The sequence below is a fragment of the Tympanuchus pallidicinctus genome, unplaced genomic scaffold, assembly GCF_026119805.1.
Source record: "Tympanuchus pallidicinctus isolate F22 unplaced genomic scaffold, pur_lepc_1.0 scaffold72, whole genome shotgun sequence".
NCBI classification, from domain to species: domain Eukaryota; kingdom Metazoa; phylum Chordata; class Aves; order Galliformes; family Phasianidae; genus Tympanuchus; species Tympanuchus pallidicinctus.
The window spans coordinates 73,625-87,442 of record NW_026294794.1 but is presented as its reverse complement, the minus strand read 5'-3'; the positions used below and the strand labels follow the sequence as shown (position 1 = coordinate 87,442).

The following is a 13,818-nucleotide window of genomic DNA, read 5'->3' as shown; positions in this document are numbered from 1 at the left end:
AAGCTAGACACTGATACAGGTGTATTAATTAAAACTGCTTCCATCTACACTTACTTCACTAAATTGTGTTTATTAGAAATCGTGCATTTAGGGGGTGGGTAGGATGGGAATCACAGCCTATTAATAATACAGTTCCAACAGTATGGAAGTAATTTTTTTCTTTTTTTTTCTTTTTAATAAAAAAGGAAAAAAAAAATGAAAGTGGTCCGTGACCACTCCAGATGAGATGTCCCAGCACTGTGGCCCGTTTTGCAGACCGAAAGCAGTATCGCACTCTTGTATCTTCTTGCTTCTCTTTTCTTGCCGGAGAGAGGTGCTGAGCCCAGTGCCAAGATATACGCGAAAGCGGTGCAGGAGGCCCTTTCTGAGAAAGCTCATCTCCAGGCTGGAGGGCTTCCCACAGCAGCAGGTCCCAGCTCAGGGAGAAGCCCTTCCCCTGCCGTGTGCCCCTGCTCTGTCTCCAAGTCCCTGGCTGGAGGCAAATGCAAGGGCTTGGAAGCAGAGCAGCAAACAGCAGCGCAGCTGCCTGCTAACAAAAGAGTGAGGGCTCAGAGCAGAGGCAGCGTGCCGGCTCCAGCAGCACAGCCTGGGCCTGCTGCAGCACGGAGCTCCAAGCTGAGAGGTAAGAAGGTGCTGTGGTACCACCCTGTAGGGCAGTGCTGCCCTTATCAAGCACACTGAAGTTGCAGAGGGTTTGCTTTGCTTTTTCCTTCTCTGCAGAGGGGAAAAAAGTTGAAGCCTACGAAGGCCCAAGGCAGTGAGGTGCCATGTAACCCCGTCTCTTTCCGTTACCTCCATGGTGGTCTTCTGCACCTTTCCACTGGAAATGTCATTCACTGAGAGGCTTCCAATTTCCTTTATCTTTTTCCTGACATCTGTTTTTATGGTACCTATGTTTCTGCAGTTTTGCTGCAGACAAAATGAAACTGTAAAGCAAGTTTTATTCTTGCTTTACAGCAAGAAGACAATGAAAAGCAAGAAGAGTGGAACTGAAGAAGGCTACTCTGAGAGCTGCTGCTGCACGTGCAGAGGTGAGTCCTTGGTGAGCACAGACATGGCTCTTGCTGTGCTCAGTGCCTCCGTCTGTCAGACATGACAGATACTGCAGAATCTCAGGGCAAGCAGTTTAATAGAAAAACACCCAGCTGTGTGTTTGAGGAAATCAGCCGTCAGTGAGAGCTGCCCAGGGAAGCTTGGGTGCCCTCCTCCGGCTTGAGAATGGCATGTTGGTAATGGCCGGAGGGTTTTGCTGTGATAAAGAGCCTTGCCATGTCAGGCACTGCGACCTTGGAAACCTTGTTCCCCCAGCAGAGCATGAATCTTACCATAGGCAGCTTCTGTGGGAACTAACGCCAGTGACCTGAATGGCAGGAACGTGCTGTGCTGCATGGGGCCATTCTGCAAGTGTACTGATCATATTTGCTTAGGGAGATCTCCCTAGATTGTTCCTGTCCTATCTCTAACTTGCCTTGTTTCTTTCCAGTGCTCCGCAATGAACAGCCTTGTGGAGATGATGCAGAAGCTGCAGCTGAAGGACTGAGAGGACGAGCATCAGCAGGCAGTGCTGCAGCGCAGCGTTACAGGGCAGCGTTCCGAGTGCCGCCAACTGGGCACCACGAGTTTGGTTGTAGTCAATAAAAAACAGCCACAATTAGACATTGACAAAGAGCGCATGGCCTGATTTGTACTGTGGCATTCCATGAGCTGCTGCACTCCAACTGGTCCAGAGTAGAACCTATGCAGCTTCGGAGCACCAAGCCGCCATCCTGGCATGGTTTTTGGAGGCAGTGCTCCAAGCTTTGGGCTGTAATACCCCTGACAATGAAAACACAACTTGCATTTTAATGCGACACTGCTGTGCTTTGTACCAAATCAGTGCTCCTTGAGTCTCTGAGGTAGGACAGGGTGAAGGGGAGCGACGTGAAGCTGTGTGCAGGAAATCTGAGGGTGGGAGGGCACTGCCAAACCTGTGCAGTTTTGCCTTCCCAGGAGGAACCCAGAGATTCCCGGTAGTTTTCTGCTCCTGTACTGCAGTGTGAGCATAAGGTTCTGCTGCCTCCTTCTGGAAGACCCTCTGCAGCCATGGACATCTGATACAGGCACCTGTCCTTTTCGGTTTGTTTTTGTTTTTTAATCAGGACACATTATGCCTGTTGTATTTTCTGCAGGTTACTTACCAAAGTCACCATGAAAGGGTTTTGATTTTCCTGCAGTCAGATTTGCTCTCATGTAACAAGCTTCTGTAAAAGAGTCCATCTGACTTTTGAAATTATTTTGTTGAGGTTCAAGACATTCTAGTCTTTATAGTCTTTATAGCACCACCCTTCCCTCCTGCTTATAAGTTCCTATTTAATTACTGGAAGGCCACATCAGGTTTCCCCAGTGTTGTATTAGGCGCTTGCGCCATCTTCGGGTTGTAATGCGTTAGGCCCTCCCCTTTCCATATATAAGCACGTGTTAGTTTCATTAAAGCACCATTTTGCTGTTCACCATATTGGTGTCACCTCGGTAATTGGCCAAGCTGCGGTCTCCCAGGGAAAATGAATGGGTGAAGGTTACAACACCCCAGAGTATTCTCTTCTCCAGACTGAACAAGCCCAGGTCTCACTGCTGGCTCTGGTGAAGTTTTTCGTCTACCAGGACGCTGAAGTCCTTCTCAGCAGGGCCGCCCTCCATGAGTTCTTCTCCCAGCCTGCACAGATATCTGGGGTTGCCACGACCCAGGTGCAACATCCTACACTTGACCTTGCTGAATCTCATTAGGTTCATGTGCTCCCTCCCAGATGAAGATTTTGAAACAGCTTTGTGAAGAATGAAAGAACCTTGAGAGCAACAAGAATTCTCTCAGGCTGGACGTTAGGAAAAACTCCTCCAAAAAAGTGGTTGGACCCTGGACAGACTGCCCAGGGAGGGACTGCAGTCAGATTCCCTGGAGGTGTTCAGGAAATGTTTAGGTGTGCATATGGGAACTGCTAAGTCACGGCCTGAACCTCTGAGTGATCACCTGAGGCGAGCCATGAGTCAGCCAGAGGAGCACAGTGAAGGCAATTCAGCTGTGCTGCTCTCCTGAACGTATTTCAGAGCTGGCTGCCAGTAGGGAAGGAGCTCTTCTGGAGATTGTCCCTGCTGGAGTTTTGTGAGTGAGCCCTGGGAAGGAGGTAAGCCTTCTGTTTGTTCTCTTTTTGTTATCATATTCTGCTTCATCAAACTCTCTTGTTTATTTCATAATTATAACATCTTAATAGTCATTGATTACACAGTGTGGCACTGAGGAAGATGAGTGATGTGGAACGCATTTCTTTAGAATCGTTTCAGAAGGGCATTTCACTTAATCGTGAACCAGGCAAGGGGGTGTGGAACAAACAGAGGCAAAATAGTGCAGGGAGGGATGTGGAGGGGGGGAGCTGAGGAATGCAGCCTCGTCTCTCTCCTGCACCAGGCCCTCGTGCTCATGTATTGGTTCAGACTGTGACTTGGAAAGTCTGCTACAAGTCACAGTAATGAGCAATTGGGGTGGGTGATGTGATAATAGCTTCTTGGAAACAGTTGTGATATTCCCTCCTATTCTACTTGTAATATCAGGATAATTTACACCTGACCTGGTACAAGGCCTTTCTTGCATTTTCTTCCATCTCTTTCCCTGTGGTCCAACAGCCAATGATTTTCTGTACAAGAGAAACTTCTCAAAAAACAGGACAGTTCTTCTCCTGGATGCATACCCTGGGGAGGATTTCAGGTCAGAACGCTGAGGGCAGGCAGCCATTTCTCTGCTTCTCTTTATCCCTTCCCTACAAGTTGCCCAGCTGCAGTGTCTTGCTCCCAGCGCCTCCCAAAAATCCCTTCTATTCCCACCAGGGATCTAAAGGAGAGTGAGTTGGAAGGAAAAAGTCTCCTCTCAGGCCTCATACTTAGCTACACCTTTCACATGCAGCAAAATCGTGGGCTTTGCTCTGCTCTGTGTGTCATTGGAAGAGAGCACTGCATTGGAAAATGAGGATCTCGGGGTGCCAGGGCTCTGAGGAACGTGGCCACCACATCTGTCAGAACCAAGGGATCTTGGGAGAGTTCCCATCGTCCCTCTTCAAAGAGATGGCACCAAGTCGCTTCTATTATGAGAGCGAGAGGAGGTTCTAGTCTATGTTCATGTCTTTATCCTCAACAGAATAACTTTCAAAAGCCAGATGGACTCTGCTATAGAAGCAGATGTCAAATATGGCTTTTCTCCATTGAAAACTGATGCCTGGCAACTTGGAGACTAACGTACATATGTATAGAGATTTTTTTTCCCTTTTAATTTTAATAGTAATCTGAGTCTATACTTTTAATTCATGATGAAATGCTAAAAATGTGTACTCTTGTTTTCTGCCAGTGCTTGGCTGATGGAGTTTTTGGCCATTCTGTGGCATGGAATGCAATCAGCATGGAAGCATCATTTGTCGTTGTGGATTCTGAGTAAGATTTCTCACCCTCTGCTCATGATGGGTAAGAGTTCAGATGTCCAACGAGAATGCTTGAGCTCTGCTTCTCCAACATGTGTTTTTGTGTAAGTAAAATTGAACCAATGACTCATTTCTAGCAGTGGTGACCAGCTCAGATGTGTTGGATGGTATGGTGGACATTGAGGAGCTGCTCACCTGGATCAGCGGTGAGTTTGAGGACGCAGAGCTGGCAGGTGGGTGTCTGCATAGAGTGGGTGTAGCAAGGCAGCTGTCGCTGTTTGAGGGGATGCTCTGGCTGTTTCAGATGTGGCAGGTGCTCTCGAGGATCCCCGGGAGAACCAAGATGGTTCCAGAGTCAGAGAGAAATACCTGAAGGGTGACCTGCTTCAGGACGAGCTGCTGGGGGAAGTAGACAGCCAGGAAAGAGAACAACGCATTGCATGGATCAGTGCCATGGAGCCACAAAGCCCTGATGTCTCCAGCAGCCCTGCCCCTCCTTGCTTCATCGCCCAGCTCCCCGACTTCCCACAGTACAGCAGGAGGTCAGCGAGGAAGCACGGGCTGCTGCCTGGACCCCCCCGACCCACTGTGGGGGCTGCTGCCATCCCTCGGGCAGCTCTCTGAGCTGCAGGGCCGGCCTTTGCTGCTGCCTGCTGTTGCACCACTAGAACTACTGCTGCCGACCCCTCTAGCTGCTCCTGCGCCTCCTTCGCTCCACCCTGCACAGTGCATGGATGTGGTGGATTTCACAGTTGTTTGTTTTTTAAAGCAATCTCTTATGGGGAACCATACAGAAAAACTCAGGTTTGTTTGAGCCCCTATAATTTCCACGAAAGCTCATTCTGGTGTACAGAACTTCGTACCACTTCCCAAACATTGGCTGGGGATGTCAGGGACAAAATGGAGGTCAGCACTGGGGGCGTGCTGAGGACATCCTGAGGACATCCTGTGGTTTGGGGGAGGAAGTGGCGGAGGTGGCCAGTGAAAACGGGAAGAGAGTTTTGTTTTACAAAGATGGTTTTGTTTAATAAAAATGTTATCACGTGACAAAGTTCTGGCTCCGTGTCAGTTTCTCCTCAATGTGTTAGCAAGAACTCATGCATCCCCTCCCGTGTCCCCTGCTCATGTCTGTCCCTCTGTTCCTCTCTGTGTCCCTACGTATCACCTCCTCGTGTGTCCCTTCCATGCCCCCCTCTATGTCACTTCTGCTGTGTGCTTTCCATGTTGCTTCCCAGTGGCCCTGTGATGGTTTCTGGTATCCCCAAAGCCACCTCAAGCACACCAAGGGGTCCCGGTGTCCCCGTGGCAGAGCTCCTGGCATCCTCGTTGTTGGTTCTGGAATGCCCAAAGCCACCATGACCCCACAAGGGGATTCTGGGCTCCCCGTGGGGGTCCTGGTATCACCAAGGCCATGGTGACCATGTACCCGTCACCTCCTACGCGCATCACCATGTGTCCCCTTGATGCCACCATGTCCCCTCCTGAAATGGCAGGAGATTGGAGACCCCCAGACCCAGCAGGGAGGTGACAGGGTTCACCCCCAGGCCCCCGGCCACAGAACCACGCAGTGTGGTTCTGGAGCAGTCCTGTTGCATCCTGCCACAGAGCAGGGGCTCCTGGAGTCACTGAGGGGACACTGAGGTGACTCGAGGGGCTGCTGGGGGGGCAAGGTGGAAGGGGTGGAGCCAGAGCTCTAGGCTGCAGGTCTCTGGGGGATGACTGCAAACCCGGGAACCCCAACCCCTATGGAGTCCCCTCACGTTGCCCCAGGACCTCTCAACCCCTCCAAAATCCCTCAGTGCCAATGGGAACTCCAACCTCAACGGGACTCCCCATTTCTTCCCAAATATAATAAAACCCCTGGAAGAAAGACAGGACTCCTGGGAATGCACACACCTCCCAGCCCTTTTTAGGACTCTCCCCATTGAAACAGGAGCCCAGAGAGCCCCACAGCCCAACGGGACCCCCAGCCACAATGGGACTCCCCAGTCCTCCCAAGACCAGTAAGATCCCCTCCAACAAATCGTATAGGAGACCCTGGAGTCCCCGGAGTCCCCAGCCCCAATGAGCGACCTCCTAACCCTCCCACCACCAAGACCATCACCCCCCCCTCAAAGTCAGGACCTCTAGGAGCCCCTAACCCCAATGGGATGCCCCCATAATCTCACTCTTTTGGGGCCCCGCATTACTCCTGTGTTCTCCTGCTGTCCCTTGGTGGTTTTGGTGCACCCAGCGTCCCCCCATTGTCCCCTCCTTGGTGATTCTGTGCCTCCATGTCCCCTCGGTCCCTGTCCAAGTGGTTCTGGGGGCCCCTGGGCCGCCCTCAGTGTCCCCCTTTGTTCCCTCCCCAGTCGCTCTGGGTTCCCAGTGCAGAAGTCATTGCTGAAAAATCACAGTTGTGTGTCTGCATCTGCAACTTCGGCTGGAAGTCCTAGGGCTTTCTCACACCTCGATTAGAAAGGAAACAAAAGTAGGAAAAAGACACTGCAAGTTGAGTGGTGCTGAGGCAGCAATGACTGAAAAGGCAGAGCCCTGTACAGCATCCCCCAGGGAGGGACGGGCACCTGGCAAGAGATCAAATACCTGCATATCGCTCTGCAGGTCATCAGCGTGGTGACTCATCATGCTAGAAAGGAGTGGGGAAAGGGGGACAAGTTGTTCTCCCCACATGCATAGTAGAAGACAGTAACTTTGGCTAAAATAAAATTTGAGAGTCCTCCACGTAGAAAGAATTTTGTCTCTTTTAATTAGGGATTTGGGACAAATTTGAAGAAATTTGAAGGAGAAGGGGAAAGGAAATGGGGACATCATCCTCCAAGAGAGAAGCAGGACAGCGCAGGGCAGGCAGCAGATTCCTGAGGTGGCTGTGCATAAATAAAGGGCAACCGTTGGCTTCTCAGTTCTCCGCTCACGCATGCTCACAGGGTGAGCTGCACCCCGCAGCTGTCAGGGCCAGGCAATGAAGAACAGATAACCTGGGAGACCAAGGAATCCATCGCGGGCGACACGGAGATGTCCAACAGCCGCGACTCGTGCAGCGTGAACTGCGAGCGGCTCTCGCCCGCCTCAGCCAAGGCGAGCAGCGTCCGAGCTGGTCGGCGCATCATGTCCACGCTCGGCGGCTCGCAGGGCGCGTTCTGCTCAGGCACCGGGCCAGCCTGGCTCTGCTGGCACCATGTGGCGGCCAGGCCGTCCTCCAAGAAGCCCAGCAAGTCGCCAACACTCCTCTCCTGTGAGGCAATTGCCCTCGCTGCCAGGCTGTCCCCCTGTGCCAAGGCGTCCAGTAGGACCACTGCCATCTCTCGGCACACCGGGCTCTCTTTGTTGAGGAGGAAATGCAGCAGAGTGTTGTACAGCATCTCCAAGTGGCTGGTGGGGGGAGCTGCGAGGATCAAATCCACGTTGGTGTCCCGGGTGCTCAGTTTGCTGAGCGTTTCCAAAGCCAGGCTCCGAGGGGAGAGGACGGCATTCGACCCCAGCGCTGGAAAAGGGTCCTGGGCCTCTGCTGATGGACACACTGCCCAGTGGAGGAGTCCTCCAGGATGGGCAAGCAGAGGCTTTCTGGGAGAGGGGACAGGTCCAGCTGGGCAGAAATGTTGGCCAGCGTCACCAGTGTGTTCTCACGCAGTTCCTGCAGGCAGTCGCACCACCACTCCTCCTGGCCGCAGCTCAGCCCCTGGTCCTGCTCGAGCTCTTCTCTCTCCGAGCTCAGGGCTGCCTTCTTGCGCTCTGGGTGCTCATGGTGTAAGAGCAGTAGTTTCCCCAGGATCAGCAGCAGCCCAGCGTGTTTGCACATCTCGGCGTCATTGCCCGGCACAAACGACAAGCTTCTGATGATGTTGGAGACACAGATGCAGCGCTTCGCCAGAGAGCCCTGCCGGTCGTGGGTGAGGCAGAGTGGGGCCTCGTCTCTGCTGCAAGGCTCATCCTCCAGAACTGCTGAGGAGCTGTCAGATGGAGGAGCCTGCCCTTCCCGAGCATTTCCATTGCTCTCAGCTGCGGAGTGCTCTCTCTTGCTCTCAAAGTGGGTCTGGATGTGCTCAGTGGTATCTCCACCGCCAAGCTGCCAGAGCAGGTGGGCGCCCTCCAACCCACAGAGTGATCTTTGCCCTGGGCAAATACCCACCTCATATTCCTCCAGGATTCCAAAGACCTCGATCAGGCAGCGCCGGAAATATTCCACCAGGACTTCCAGCAGGCCTGGCAGCTATGGGGGAGGAGAAAAACAGGAGGGGAAGGAAGGAAAGATGGATCAGTGACCACAAAATAACTGAGGTTGCTGTGAGCAATTGGACAACCACTGCATTAAGGGCAGAGATCTTGAGGAGTCGCTTATTAATGGAATCTTTTCATTCTGGCAATAAGCTCTTTGCAAAAGAGACCTTTCTGTCTGCTCGGAACAGAAACAAGGGTCCCTGAATGTCAGGATCCAGCCAGCTCGTACCTGTGTAAACATACATGCTCTCGGTTTTTGTCTCCTCTCTGAGTAACGCTCAGGAGAGAGACAATGCTAAGCAGAGCAGCCTCTAAAGTATAGTGGAACAGTTTGTACAACAGCCTTGTAGGCACAAGGCAAATCATGGAGACAGGCTGCCCCTTCTAGAGGCACCCAAGCCACGCTGCACACTGACCCGTGTGCAAAGACTGAGCTGTTGCACCAGGAGAGGCGAGCAGCCTTCAGCCCTTCACAGTGTCTGCTGCAAAGCCCCTCTTGGCCTCCCCACCACGGTTCCCTTTCTGCTTTAGAGGCGTCACGTCCCACCAGAGAGGAGAGATCACGCGCTTGCACACCAACCACATGGAAATCCACAGCTCAGTGAGCACTCGGTGCTGAGCATCTTCACCCACCTGCCTGAGGTCAAAGGACGCGATGCTGCTGTCATCGTGGAGCAGGACAGTTATGGTGTCTAAGGCCCACGTGCTTTCAGAGAGCAGCCCAGACTTCAGAGACATCATCACCCTCCAGGCTGCAGGAGCTCCTGGAACACAAACACGTCATACTTGCAGACACTGGACTTCAAAACCGAAAAGGAGGGACTGGATACTGCTTTTTTGTCTCACACAGAGCACAGCCTGCTGAAGGCATTGCACAGACTCCACGCAAAAGCAGTCTCCACACAGACAGTGCCCAACACAAACGTTATACCCAGTCCTTCTGGGTCCCTTCACCCTTGTGTTATCACAGAACGACAGAACGTCCCAACTGACTTGGCAAAGGAGACCTCTTGCAGAGCTGGCAGAGCCCTTCCAATTGGCAGCACTGTACCAAAGGGGGATGGCAACACCCAGCCTCTCGATGGGTGCAGGCAGAAAAGCAGGAGTTTCCTCTTACCAACATCTGCTGCTGTCAGCCGCCTCCTTTTCTGTAACACCAGCTTGGCAGCTTCCACTGATCCCGGAGGGAAGGAGACAGCCTGTCGCTTCCTGGCAGGCCGTTCCGCTGCCGGTGCCACGTGCGCGACGGGGATCGGCGGTCCTGCCTTCTTCTTTCCCCTCCCTGGCTGTGGGGACGCAGATTTGCTGGGAGCGGTGCGATTCTCCAGAGCTCTGGGCTGCTGCTGCGGCTGCCCCTGCCCGGCGCTGCATGGAAGCTGTGAATCCCCGCTTTGAGCCGCTTGGCAGGTGGGGTGCAGCTGCTGTCCATCGGTCGCCTGGGATTCTAGATGGAAAGTAAAACCATTGGCAACATGAGGTCATCGAGCCAGAAACGGGCAACACAGACTCAGTGGGGAGAAACGCTCAATGCCAGAGGACACTTCCTCTCGGGCTCACCACCCAGCTCACAGGGTTCAGTGATCTCGCTGGCCGTAGCAGAGGAACTGGACGGATGGAAGGAAACACATCAGGACTGAGGAGCACAAAAACACCTGGATCACATCCCAGATGGCTTCAAAGAGCAGTCAGATCTCAAGGTTCTGCTGTCATATTCAGATCAGCTTTCTGCCAGACCCACACTTGTCTCAGATCAGGTCCATGTCAGTTTAAAAGCCAACTATGACTCAACAAAGGTACCAGGGAACCAGCTGCTACTCGCAGAACATGCATTTCTAAAAAGGAAAAGCTTTCACCAAGAAAACCTCATGGAGACGTTGCAGAGCCACCTCTTTGAGAGACCTCCTGTGGCCTCATTTGCTCCATACGTCAGGAAACGCCTCAGCCAGCTGCACATGGCATTCCCCAGGGCTCCAGCACGACGTAGATTTTGGCACAGTCTCTACTTTTCTGAGACCACGTCTGATTTGAGCAACAGTCTCATTAGCTATGGACTGCATTTGGAGACTGGGAAAGACCGACCGACCCACCAGGATCATCTGGTCCGGTCCATTCCCTCCAACTAATAACAGCAAGGCCGGCCCAGCGTTGACTTGGGGACAAATCGATCTCTGCAGAGGGATGGGGAGGACAGTGCTGCATCCCAGCTGCTCACACCTGGCAGGAGATGCCAGCATATGCCACTCTCCAAAAGAGAAAACATCCCAACAGACGATATCCCACTCACTGGCCGCGCTGCTGATGTAATACTGTGCTCACACGGAGCAGCAAGATCACATCCTGCACAAACAGCTACGCTAATGGCAGCTCTGCTCGCAGTAGAAGGCAAGTCACATTGGGTTTCTCTCGGGCGCTGCACTCATTACTAGATACATACACTGTGTCATTTACAAACTAACAAACAAACAGAAGTTTTACCTTTGACTGGAGTTTTTTGGGTCTCTTCTCCCCTCTTTCTATTTTTAGTTACAGGAGTTAATTTGACATTCGCCAGACCCATCACTTTAGGACTTGCTGCCACCCCTAGGAAGTCACAGGAATTTGTGACATTGCTTTTCAATCCATGCTGCGAAGTCTTCAAAGCCCAGCACTCAGCCCAGCCTTACCTTCAGAGCCGTTAGCCATGTTCCCACCCACGGGATAAGGTGGGCCCTGGCAGTTGATCACACCAGCCATGCTGTTAGTTCCCTGTCCGTAAGGAGGTCCAGTGCCCAGCATTCCCCCTTGGTTCACACTGGGATAACCGGGTGGCCTGGAGAGGGCAAGGAAAAAACAGGCGTTCACTCCAAATAAAGATGCTTCAATTGGTGTTTGGGCCTCTTCTGTTACCAGTGAAGGGAGAGGAAAAAGCCTTCCAGAAGGCAAATCTTTAAGGAAGTGTACGTTGACTATCACTCCAGCTTTGGGCAACTGCAGCCATGGCTTTCAAAGCCAGCTACGACAGAGGGAATGGATTGATACGTAGAGACCAAGGGAATGTTCACGCCTCACCAGTTCTGGATGGCGCTGGCAGCAGCACACACGGCGACTGCTCCTTGTGCTCTGTGAGCCATGCCACCTGCTGGGGGGCGCATCCCTGCCCCCCGCTGAGGAGGAACGCTGCCACGTAACTGGCTCCCTGCTGCCGCCGGGTTCATCTTCCTCCCAGTCCTGCGCTGCAGAAGTTGGCACCGGGCAGAGCGCTGCAGTTGGGCCACACGGGATAAGCTCCTGGAGGGGTGGCAAGAGGGGAAGACGGCATCGTTCAACTGGTTCATTCATGAACCGCCATGCAGACCTCCTGTCAGCAGATACTTCAAGATCACTCATGGAGAAGAGGGAGAGACTTAGGACTTGTGCTAAAAGTCAAAGTGCCTGGATAGGAGCCACGTAATGTGCGTTTTGACACAGCTAAGGAACAACACCGAGTCTACAGCTGTCTGGCACTCTCCCAAACTTCAGCCAACCACACTGAGCTATACAGTGCAGAACAGGATGTAAAAAAGCCTCTAAACCCTTTCCAAAACATAGAACGTGTGATTTCCTTTCCCTGTGTAGCGAAATGGCTCTTTAACACACTGGAGGTGCTGCCTGTATCTTTCTAAGTGAGAAGGAGAGATGCAACGGTTGAAAGTACAGCCAGCCCTGAGAGCAACATCGTTCATGACTCCCAGCATAATACACAGAGCACAGGTTGTTCTAGCTCACGAGGAGTGGGCTGTTTTGCATTGCCTGTGGGCGAAGAAGAATCAAATCAAAACGCTTTCTCCAAAGACAAGATGTTGCCTCTGACAGAGGCCTTTCCCATTCGCTGCACGCGGTTCCCCCTTGAGAAGCTGCCCATGCCTCACCTTGAGGGCTGTGCTGCCCGGCCTGGGGTCTGTGGCTTCCCGTGCAGTTCTGCTGATATGGCTCCACTGCGGCGTGCATCTGTCCTCCAGAAGGCAGATGGAAAAATAAGGCTGAGCCGGACTGGGAAGAGCTGTGCTGCGGCATCTGAGCATTCCTCTGCAAGTAACCTGGTCCCCCAGGGAGAGGAGCAGGCAGTGAGTGAAGGACCCAGAGGTGCCACTGGACACACGTGTCTTTAGTAACAACGGCCCACAGGGCCCACTGACAGAACCCTTCCAGCACCATCCCAGCCACATTTTGCAGTTGTTGCTAGTAGGGTGCCAGCATTACCCACTAAGATAACAGATTCCATTTCCTCTTTCACCCAAGGAACATGCCTTCAGCCACCAAGGCTGAAACTCTGGGCTCATTTTCCCTTACCGTCACACAGGGAAATGAGACCCAACAGCGTCACAGCCACTCCTCGTTGGGAAGCTTAAGGTTGCAGAGCTTGGAAAACCAGCAGTCATAGGAAAGTCTTGCCAAAGCCAGAGGAAACATCTTACAACCCCAACTACTGGCCTGCATCGAACACTCAGAGGCCAAAGGACTGGCAACAGTCAAACGTGGTGCCAGGCGCCGGAACACTTGCAGCAAAAAGTGCTGGCACAGCCTCCAGGTGCTATCTCAGCACAGAATGCACATCATCAGGCCGGGCACTTCCCAGTTACGCACCCAGCTTCACAAACAGATTTGTACCATGAGCTCCAAACCCAACTCACACACCTGGGTCTTGCACAAAGCCTGACTGGTTGATGGAAGGATGCAGGATGCTGTTCCACTGCACACTGGGTGCTTGGGGCGGCACCGGATTGCCTGCACCAGACAGGTCCTGCAACACCTAGAGACAGATGAGCCACAAAGAAGGAGACTCGCCTTACTGTCAGTAACGTGCTATCCAGCAGCGCCATGCTGCTGAGAGCTGTGATTCCTGCGCACGGGAGGACAGAAGCGCAGAGTGCAATGCTGTTCTCCACCTACCAAGTCAATTTCTCAGGATGCCAAACACCCAGGCACAGAGTGCTTTTCTAACTAAATCCTTCCAAAGGACACCTTCCAACTCTGATATCTACACTGATTGTGCCAGAAACGACACAACATGGGACCCAAAGGAGGGAGCAGGGGAGTTCATCCACCTCAGGGCTGGAAGTCCTGGCAGGACTGGCTCAATGGAGCCTGTTAGATCATGCTGGAAACAGCAAGGTTTCTCTTCCGTGACAAGGGGAACGACCACTGC

The 13,818-nt window shown here is 52.7% G+C and overlaps 1 protein-coding gene across 1 annotated transcript; it reads right to left on the bottom strand.

Moving 5' to 3' along the window:
* Positions 1-7,167: 7,167 nt before the first annotated feature.
* On the bottom strand, positions 7,168-13,145 carry LOC128072907 (AT-rich interactive domain-containing protein 1A-like). Its single transcript, XM_052667131.1, is given in 9 exon segments — positions 7,168-7,977; positions 7,980-8,646; positions 9,288-9,418; positions 9,772-10,098; positions 11,130-11,234; positions 11,318-11,463; positions 11,703-11,850; positions 11,853-11,921; positions 12,542-13,145. Coding segments are annotated over 9 exon segments (2,499 nt in total). The 5' UTR covers positions 12,828-13,145; the 3' UTR covers positions 7,168-7,357.
* Positions 13,146-13,818: the final 673 nt, after the last annotated feature.